At 45.4% G+C, this 10658-nt stretch overlaps 1 protein-coding gene across 1 annotated transcript; it reads left to right on the top strand.

Annotated features, from left to right (window-relative positions):
• Positions 1–1217: 1217 nt before the first annotated feature.
• LOC119404534 (60S ribosomal protein L37) lies at positions 1218–8086 on the top strand. Its single transcript, XM_037671070.2, has 4 exons — positions 1218–1298; positions 1544–1679; positions 2627–2711; positions 7986–8086. The coding sequence occupies exons 1-4, from the start codon at positions 1296–1298 to the stop codon at positions 8062–8064; spliced, it is 303 nt and encodes a 100-aa protein (XP_037526998.1). The 5' UTR covers positions 1218–1295; the 3' UTR covers positions 8065–8086.
• Positions 8087–10658: the final 2572 nt, after the last annotated feature.

Below are 10658 nucleotides of genomic sequence, written 5' to 3'. Positions count from 1 at the left end.
GTTATATGCCCATTAAAAAAACGAAACGAAAAGAAACAAAAGGCATTATCTGGAGCAACGGCTATCTTGCATTATTTTCCTACTTTTTCCCGCTACTAATCCACACAGTTAGCAGAAATAAGGCCAGGCGTAAGTAAACGGCAGGGGCGTAGCCAGAAATTTTTTTCGGGGGGGGGGGGGTTCAACCATACTTTATGTATGTTCGTGCGTGCGTTTGTATGTGTGCGTGCCTATATACGCAAGCAAAACTGAAAAATTTCGGGGGGGGGGGGTGAGGTTTGAACCCCCCCCCCCCCTTGGCTACGCCCCTGGTAAACGGCTATGCCTAGCGCATTCTTGAATCAGGCGGAGTTTTAGTAAGCTCCATATCTCTCACAAGCATTCTAACTAGGGGCTCAGAATAGAATAAGTACTTTATGTCTTGATAGTTCCTTTGGTTTTCCGATTTATTGATACGAACTAAAGAAGGGAAATATGTTGGAGGAGGTCGAGCATTATCCCATGCATATACGATAGAGTGATGTGGAGTGAGGTAGTGACGGGCTAGCAGACGCAAGCGCGTAAGGGTCTTTCCTTTCTGTCTAGCCTCGCACGTCACCGGAGGGCTCACATTGTTGTGCAAATAAAAATTATTATTATTAATTATTATTATTTACATGTTTACAATTAAGTGTTTGTACACGCCCCCCCCCCCCACACACACACACACAAACGCGCGCTTATGGGTTGCAGAAATATGGGTTGGGTCTTATGGGTTGCAGAAATAAGCGTCTTCTCTAACTTCCAGCCGTATACCAGCCTGCGAATGTCCATACGGACCAGTAGGAGACAGCGCTGACCAGGAGGTCGACTGATACAGAGGCCACGTGGAGTGGCGCTCCAACCTACGAGAAAGATTCCTGATCCTGTTCTAAACGAAATTTTCTCGCTTCTGTGTCTATCGGAAGTACTGTCGAGTTGCACCATCGTGCCTGTGCAGATAGTTGAAAAGTTGAACCTACTAGAACACTTTCAACCAACTTGAAAGTCGCGCCAAAATGAGCGACACTAGCGCTTTTTGCAGCAACGTTAGGCAAGATAGGTCTCTAAGGCCAACGTTCAAATAATAAACTTACGTAATTACATAAAAGCTAAAATAAAAATTGAGCGTTGTTAGCAGCACTTTTATAACAGTGTTTTAATTTAACAACGAACATAAATTGACGGCCAACTGCTAGCGCCCCCACAACTTGGACTACCGCATTGCTCTTTTGCTCTTCGTACCAAGTCCTTTCCTGGATTGGTAGACCGTCAAGATGGTGAGCGTTTTCTCGTTGCTTCGAAATCTATCGGAATCGTAAATTGTAGGATTTATTGCGCTATGAGACATTCATTAAACGCTTCTATCGCTCTTAGTGAATGCGACCGTAATTATATTTTGTCGGAAAATTTCTCATTTCGATAAAAACGAGCTGTCGGCGCCCATGCAGCCGCCTTGGTTTCAGCCCGGGACGCGTTGTGTGATTTGTGTTTGACACATGTTTTCGTGGCTTTTCTATTTCAGACGAAGGGTACCTCCAGTTTCGGAAAACGGAGAAATAAGACCCACACGCTGTGCCGGCGTTGCGGGCGCAGCAGCTACCACATTCAGAAGTCGCGATGCGCCCAGTGCGGCTACCCCAACAGCAAGATGCGCCACTGTAAGTGAACGTGATTTCTCTTTCATGTCGTCGTCGTATGTAGCAGTGCTTGTCGCGCATAGGAAACCTTGCGCCCGATCGATATATGCACAAACGTGCGTCTTGCCGCATTAGTTTTCTACGGCGTTGTTTGTGAGTAGTTCACGATTGAGTACTCGCAAAGTGCGGATCTTGCCCGAACTGATCACTGGCCGGTACGACCTCCTTGAAGTCAACTTTGATTTCTAGTGTTACTTGCACAAACGTGCGTCTTGCCGCATTCGTTGTCTACGGCGTTGTTTGTGAGTAGTTCACGATTGAGTACTCGCAAAGTGCAGATCTTGCCCAAACTGATCACTGGCCGGTAACCTCCTTGAAGTCGAGTTTGATTTCTAGTGTTGTGACATCATTGATGTCGCATGTTCACGCGCGGCGTCATTTTGAGCACAGAGAAGCGTGCAACATTGAACAAACCGTCAGGTGTAGTGTCCTCCACCACCGGCCGCATTGGCTTTGCGGCTATGGTGTTGCGCGGCAAGGCACGAGGGTTCGATTCTCGGCCACGACTGCCGTATTTTGATGGCAAAATGCAGGAAACCCCGTACACTTAAATTAGGTGCTCAGTAAAGAACACCCTTAGATGGTTGACATTCTGGGGTCTCCCAGTACGACATGCATGCCTCAGTCATATTGTGTTCGCGGCACGTCAAATCCTAGAATTGATTTCTTTAAGGGTTTTTGGCGGCGTTTGGGGGTTTGGGACGGACGATTTCTTGCATCTACTATGCAACACAAGCACTGCTAAATACGTGTTTTTGTTTGCACTTGCTGTGTGCACATGATGTAAAAACATTTATCATCATATGGATCGTGCTGATCTAAGGAACCACTGATGCATTGTTGCCTGATGTGTAAGTGTGCCAGTGTTGTTACCGTGTTTCAAGTTGTTTGTTTCACGCCTACTGCAGACAACTGGAGCGTCAAGGCTAAGAGGAGGAAGACCACCGGCACTGGTCGGCTCCGCCACCTCAGGAAGGTCTGGAGGCGTTTCAGGTGAGCTACGCTACAAGTAGAGCACAAACATTCATTAGCATGGTCCATCTACTACTTCTGCTTCTAACTGATATCATTTGTCCGTAGCACCCTCCTTTGACTGTTTTACTGGTTTAGTGCACATAATGGTGTTGCGGTTATTTTAGCTTTAATAGTAATATCCATCTGATAGAGTGTGAAACTATGTGGAGATAAAACTAAAACAGTAAGTGTTCGTGAGGGTTGTCAACATTCACCAACTTCAAGGGACAAAGGTAAACAAGTTAGGCTAGAGACAGAATGCTTGAGGACATCTGAAATGTCAATATTGCTGTGTAGCAACAGCAACACAACAGCACTTCAGTAATCAACGAATCGGGGTAATTGTGGGGCATGACTGCAGAGATTCTGGTACAAGCCCGACGACGTAGCACCTCCTTAGTATTATTCTGTCACTGTCGTATGCAGCCATTCATAATAAAAAGACCATTGCAGAGCATTGCAAGTTTGCAGTTCTGTTAGATTCAGTTCTTGGAAAAAGGAAGTTTGGCATTATCCTTGACAACTGTGCAGGTTGTTAAAAAGTTCAATTTTTTGCCTGGCTTTGTGCCATGCATGCGCACATGTTTCAGTTCTGTTGTCGTGTAATGACATGCTGGCTTTAATCACTAACTATACCATCGTATCTTGGCCTCGGCAGCCCCAATTTGATGGATGTGAAATGTCAGAGGCCCATGTACTTGAATTTAGGTGCACGTAAAAGAACCCTAGCCGGTCGAAATTTCCGGAGCCTTCCTCCACTGCGGCGTCCCTCATAATCTTATAGCGGTTTTGGGATGTAAAAGCCCAACAATTATATCACTCAAACTGCATGTCAGAATAACATGCCATGTCATTGTGATGTCTGCTCGGTTTGTGGCCGCACTTTTTCATTTCACACGTGCTGGCTGTCGGACAGTAGAGGGTGGTGTGGAGTAAGCGATGTCACAGCTCGTCGCTTTGAAGGCGATTTGGATTGTGCCATAGCATTATGTGGACCTTTGAGATTGTCTTGCATTTTGCACCAAACAAGCTCTGAGAGGTTTCCCGGGTGTTATTAAAAGTCAGTGTTGACTTGGTGTTCACCTCTATACTCGGCGACAACTTTTCTTGGCACCACTGTGGAAGCTACAGAGCCAAAGTGCCTGCATGCGCGCGCGCCAAGAAATAGTACCTATATTTATTTTCTAATTCGAAAAGTTACCTAGCTCGAATAAATAAAGATTTCTTCATTATAAAAAGAGAGCGAGTATGGGAAGCCATTCGTGAAAAAATGTTATTGTAAATTTCAAGTTTGTTTCTGTCTTTATTTTTTGGACAGCACCACGTTTTCCTCAAGCCTGCTCTCTCAGAGTCTCAGTAAACATGGTGTCCGCGATGCTGCCTGAACCGTGTGTGGCCGCAAACTCGCCGTTTCGTTCTCCGAAGAAGCTGTACTCTAAATGTGACAGAAAGTGGCTTATCACACCAGACCACGCAAGTTATCTGCAATGTCATCGCTGGAGTGAGGCGCCGTCAGCGTGACTTGTCTGCAAATGCAGTGTGCTGGACTGCCGCCGAGCTCACCAGAATGAGTGAGCGAACAGTTAAGCTTATCAAGGCTGAAGCTCAGCGGGCCCCTCTTGCCTCCCCGAAGCGCAAGAAATTGAATTTCTCGGGCCAAACTGAGAAGCGCATCACCGGCAAGACGTGGCTGCTGCGCTATTACACGTTTGCGTTGGCAGCATTGCGGCGCAAAGTGCACAGCTACTTCATGCGCAATGAAATACCTACGGCCGAAAAACTACGCTCTGTGAAGGTGTGTGACCAGCGAAGCTTGATAAAATATTCTGCGTCAGTCTCTTTTTAATTTAGCGTGGGCTCTCCTTAAATCTAAACCCAATTCATTGGCATCATGGTACTTGCATTTCGTATTTATTCGAATACAATGCGAGCTTTTTCTCCAAATTTTTGCTACTAAAGTCTCCCCTCGCGTTACAATCGTGATCGCGTTGCAATCGAGCAAACACCGTATTCAGGCTGCGGTGTGCGCTTGGTGGCGTTCATCATATAACCATGTTTCTTATTTTGTTGTTTTCGGGCTTCATCCGCAAAGACTGTGGAATCTTCCGCGCAGACCGCGATGAGATGTTCCAGAAGCGTCACGATTGTTCTGGATCTTTCCGTTAAGATTGCGCGCGGTATGCGAATAGTCGAGAGATTACGTGGCCACCAGCGATAACGCTGGAACATTCGCTAGAACATGTATAAAAGCGGACACGCTTCACCCCTGTCAAAATTATTGACAGACGACGCTCTGACTGACTCGTTTCCCGCTCACAAGTTCGGCCAAATAAAGAATTTCATCTTCGACTCGCCCACTGCTGCCTTCATCAACATAACAACCCTGTGACAATATACAGTACAGTAGGTAGATGCATCTACGCACACTGATGTTCCCATTCTGCATGTAGACGTGGTGCCAAACGCTCCAGCGATGCGAGCAAGCGAAACCGAAACTGGAACTGAAATCGGCTGCAAGATGCCGAACTACTTGCGTAGTAACACAATTGTGCGGATGCCCTGCCTCCGTAGCCTTCGCTCCAATGCCAAGATAAGTTGTTGCCGAGTATAGTGTCATTAAACTACTGGCGTGCCACATCCTTGGAAATGGTAAAATGAGCATAGGAGCCCTGTCAAAGGAGCTTGGTTTGTAATTTGCATGGCAGATATGCTGATCTATGGACATTATTTTCTGTAGCTGCAATAGCCTCATTCTGTTAGGGCCAAAATGTGACAAAGCCTGTCTGCGTAAATTGAAGTGCATGTTGAGAGTGCCATTGTGACACTACATGTTAATTGTTCAGACACTTGAAACTCTGAAAAAGTGGCTACTCATTTTTGCCTACTACTAGGTGTCTCGAGAGTTCATGTAGCAAGTCTGCTAAAATTGGGAAGGTGTAGTGGCGCTGCTCTTGCTCTCTCCACTCTTAATAAGGTTTAGTTGACATTTCGGGGGTGCGATGACAACTCAAAAGGAAACATTGCTGCTGCTGCTGCGTTCACCAAATACTTTAAAGGTGCCTCCAGCAATGAAAGATGTAAAATGGGTGTATTGTACAAGAGCATTTTGAATGTGATCACAGTGATATACGTAGAAGTCTGTGAAATGATTTTATTTTTTTAATATGAACATATTTGTGAAACATCTAAATTAGGTTTAATTGGTACCCAAAAAGTGGTTGCATCACATTGGCATACCTGCCAAGTCTCCCGGATTACCCGGGAGACTCCCGGATTTTGAACGCTTCTCCCGGTTGTACGGGTCATAGCAAAATCTCCCGGAAATCCAGCTTTGCCCCGCACGTTCAGTGCATTGCGCGCCCCATGCGTCACGGTGACGCGAAGTAGGACGTTTCGCGTTCAGATGCGCTACACGCAATTTAAAAATTGATCCTAAATGTGTTATAGGTTATATCAGCCGTTAATATTTCGTAGATGATGTGTTTGTGTACACACAAATCTATCCCACAAGTTGTCTCGCCTTCAAAATTTTGTCACTACTTCTTGAAGTGGAGAGCCCAGCACATAAAAGGGTAGCTGTTACCGATGTCTGTCGAGATAGCGTGTTTGCCAGCGCTTGCAACCGTCCCCGTCTCAACGGCGCCCCTTATGGTCTCTTGCCCGACGAAATAACTGGTAAGCAAGCGACGACAGGCCTCGCACGCGGAGTGATGTTATCGCATGTGCCCTTCGCGCGACGGTGACGGCCGGGTCGTTTCATCTCTGCTTCAACCGCGTTCGTCCCTGGCGCTAGCACACTTTTACTCGCATGTGAAACAGACGATGCGTAAGCGATGTTATCGGTTTGGACTCTGTACAGATCAGCGGTGACCACAAAATCCCGCTGTCAGTGTCCATATAATTGCTATCGCAGTACCCCCCCCCCCTCGTTTCTCCAAACTTGGCAGGTATGCATTGGGATGTACTATCGTATGCAGTATTACTTGTAACATGGGAGCACTTGGTCAAACGAGCTGAAAGATTGTGCATGGCTTTCATTTGACCTTGTTGCTACACCTAAATACTACTAGTCATTTAGCAAGTTACGGAAATACGGTATGAAAGTACGGTAGCACTCCTCCTTTCCCGCTCGTTGCGCTTTTGCCGGTGAAGGCACCCCAACACCACAAAAGCTTTTTCAAAAATTACTGTGGGGGTTGTCACGCCTCATTGTTGCCTGTCAGCCTACGCTGTTGACGAGGAACCTGTCGTTCGAGGGATGCACTGTCACTGGAACTGGGAGTGGGTTTAGCACAACGAGCGGGAAAGGGGAAGTGCTACCATACGGCCTTACCGTATTTGCGTAACTTGCTGAAAGACTCGTGAGTGCGATAGTAATTTGCTCACTCAATTTCTGCAATCACTACAGCTATCATTCACGAAAGTAGCTAGAACACAATACCCTGGTTCATTTTTTATCAGCAACATTGTCATGCTTAACCTTATTTCTAAATTTCTATGAACATTTCCCTCTGGGGTGAGATGTTGATGATGCTGGAAGAGACCTTTCGAATCTGCTTTAATATCTAATCATATCTTAAAAGTTTTGCGTAATTTTCATGCTGGAGTTGAAAACCCCAGGTGGTTGAAATTAATCTGGGTTAATTTTTGTTCTGGTATGTGTAAGTCATGGCGCCATCTGTGCAAGTGAATATGAAGGAAAAAGTGCAGGCATGTAGCTTATTTCCCAACCAGATATAGTAGAGCCATGTAGCATGGTGTTTTGGTGCTTTATTCTTGTAGGAAAGTCAAAATGAGCCATTTTTTGATAGTCATCAGTGGCAAAGTTGTGCGTGCAGTGATGTGATTTTCACTGTCTGGACACATCCACGATTATTGTTCCACGCTGTCATAAAAGGCCGAACTGAAACCATTACATAAAACTTGACTTGAGATGCTCCGCTGTTTGCAGTACTACTATATCAGAAATATTCAAAGAGTAGTAGTGCCCGAGTAGTAAGGATTGGATCATATGGAATGACTTGCTGTCTTATGTAAGCAGTAAAGACGAGACTGTGCCCCATTTTGAATGAACAAGCTCTTTGAAAGTTTGTTAAAGTAGATGATACAGCATTGCAGTGAAGGTGCAAGCATATTTAGCATTGCCTAGATTGGTAACATGAGCAACAGCATTTTTAATCTTGGCTGCACTGCGTGCCTCAAACTTTCTTCATTTAGAAAGATGTGTAAAATGTGTTGGTGTTTGTCTTTCAGGAACGGTTTCCGTGAGGGAGGTCTTCCCAAGTCCCAGAAGCACGCAGTCGCTGGTGGATCCGCATCTGGTGGCAAATAAACGTTGTGTATAAAAGCCGACACGAGAGCTCAGACAATAAAACTGGGCATTCCTGAATTGCTTTTTGAAAGCGAGCTGACAGATTTCAAGTGAGCCATTACACTAACGGACACCTCTGAAAGAGGTCTTGTTTGTCACAGAGCTCGCACGTGCATTGTTCTTTTTAATAGCCTGGGCGACATACAGACGACAAAGCCTGAGGTATTACAAGCACTTAAGTTTACAGTTGGAACCTGTCACTGTGGTCGTGTGGTCGACTGCTTTCCCGAAGGTCGCAGGATCGAATCCTGGCTGCGGAGGCCGCATTTCGATGAAGGCGAAATGCAAGAGGCCTGTGTACTTAAATTTGGGTGCACGTTAAAGAACCGCAGGCGGTTGAAATTTATGGAGCCCTCCACTATTGTTTCCCTCATAATCGTATTGTCACGTGGTCGTGACGTCAACGAAGACAGCAGTCAGCACGTCCGAGATGAAATTGTTTATTTGGCCGAACTTGTGGCCGAGGAACGGAAAGGTAATTTACAGCAATACACACTGTATTCACTGATAGCGGCGAACAGAGCGTCGACCGTCGATCAACTGACAAGCAGTCAAGCGCGTCGGCTTTTATACAGGCGCCATCGAACTTTCCAGCGATATCGCTGTTGGCGGCATTATCTCTCGACAAAGCTGGAACATTCTCGTGCGGCGCGCAATCTTAACAGATTGTTCCAAAACAATCGCGAAGCTTCCTACACATCACGGCGAGGCCTGCGCAGCGCGTTGCCCACAGTATTTGTGGGTGAAGCTTCAACTCAGGAAATATGACTCGTGGCAGTATCGTGATTTTAAGGCGTTAAACCCTTACAATTATTATAGAACTTCCCGAAGTTAATAGAAAGCCTCCAATTACCGCAACTTTCATAAATTACAAATTAGATTTTGGGCACAAAGGGCCAATTATTTTAAACCTGCATTTTATTAGCTGTCCATGAACTAGGATCTAGATGATCCTCCATAAAGCATAACCATAGGCACTTCAGCATGCAGCGGAGCCCTAGGTTGTTCTGAAAGTACGAAGGTATCAGAATAGTTCTGGATAGTAAACAGAGTGCATATAAATTTGACACAGCTTGTGCTTCCAGTACAGTAACAAGCATTAGGGTAAGTCATGTTCACAAATATGAGGTGGATTCCAGGAAAATGTTAAGTGGCTTGAGGTCATGGCTCAACTGGGCTGTCCCCAGAAAAACGATGCAGTAACTTAAAGGGGCCACGACACCCAATTTTTTATCATAAATCTGTCTTACGAGGGTTAATCCTTGTTCCTCCAGAAACAAGCTTGCTCTTGACGACAAGAAGACACATAGCACTCTGTGTCGTCGTCTTGTTCCAGTCTTCATGCACTTAACGGTTTCGTGTCAATGTACCAACTAGCTTGGACCCAGCCTCTGATTCAGGATGTGTCAAAAGTAATGTGCACAGTATATGTTGAAAATTGGGGCCTGTTTTGCACAAATTTCTACGTAATTGCCATGATTAGTTGGCCGTTGTAGACCTTTCACAGGAGAGAGAAAACGCAGCATGGTAGTGCAAAGGCCGAGGTCACAGCCTCGGCAGTGCATTTTTGGGGGATCACGCCTATTTGGCGCAGCCCAGAGAGGATTATGGTGGCTCCCAGGGAGCAGTCTGTGAAAAGGTCTATAGCAGCAACCAAATCACACATTCTACTGTCCTCAACAACAGGCACCTGAACAGCACCATGTTTCACTTCAGCTGATAGCATGACAGTAGTAACGCTGTTGTTGCTGCGGCATGTCCTTTCATCCTCCTCTGCAAGTGTTTAACGACTGGCTCAGTGAAACTGTTTGGGTGGTTAACGTTGTGCATGGTAAAATTTGAATGACTGCTGAGCAGAACAATTTGCAATTGCTTGGCAATTGCAAATAAAACTACAATGAATAGCGCCACAGTATCTAAAGCAACAAATACTATAACCATCATTCCCATAGTAGCTGTGATTGCTGCACCAGTGCTGCCATCTTTTTTTTGTGAGTAACAGCATACTAAAGAACTTCCTATGCCATGTTCTGGGCTTTGCATCATCCGATAACCACCCACATCTCAAGTGTTATAGAAATTTGGAAATTTAAGTTGGCAGCTCTGCAGCATTCTCAAGGTCACTTCAATTGTAGATATACATACTACTAGTAAATTTACCCAGTGAAACCTTGTTCCAGTCGGCATTTAATACATCCATTTGGTTGTGGAACTACTGTGATAGTGTCAGTAAGTAAGAATGGGTTATGTCGCTTAAAGCCTGTGCCATGGACAGGCTGATTTGTTGCTTTGCTGCACTTTAGGTAGATGGCAGTGCACAGTCTGTATGGTAGCGCAAACACAAGCAAGTATATTCTGAGCGAGACAAGTATAATATGTTGGCAACTGGTGTCTAAAAATGATATTGTACTTTTTAGTTGGAACACTGGAAAATGCTAGCGTATAAAGGGTTAGTAAGCATTTTTACATGCTTGCCATATTTGAGCCCCTTCATAAGAAATGGCAGTCAGCCTCAACTCTGCCAGGATGAAGACACGCACACATGTTGGCATTTG

Source organism: Rhipicephalus sanguineus, chromosome 9 (genome assembly GCF_013339695.2).
Source record: "Rhipicephalus sanguineus isolate Rsan-2018 chromosome 9, BIME_Rsan_1.4, whole genome shotgun sequence".
In the NCBI taxonomy this organism is placed as follows: Eukaryota; Metazoa; Arthropoda; class Arachnida; order Ixodida; family Ixodidae; genus Rhipicephalus; species Rhipicephalus sanguineus.
The sequence above is the reverse complement of the archived record's forward strand: the minus strand, read 5'-3'. Positions and strand labels throughout refer to the sequence as shown.

What these genes read in the sequence shown, in the direction of transcription:
- LOC119404534 (XM_037671070.2), top strand. An exon ending in CAACAGCAAGATGCGCCACT is followed by an intron (nt 1,680 to 2,626) that starts GTAAGTGAACGT and finishes CGCCTACTGCAG; the next exon opens with ACAACTGGAGCGTCAAGGCT. An exon ending in AAGGTCTGGAGGCGTTTCAG is followed by an intron (nt 2,712 to 7,985) that starts GTGAGCTACGCT and finishes TTTGTCTTTCAG; the next exon opens with GAACGGTTTCCGTGAGGGAG.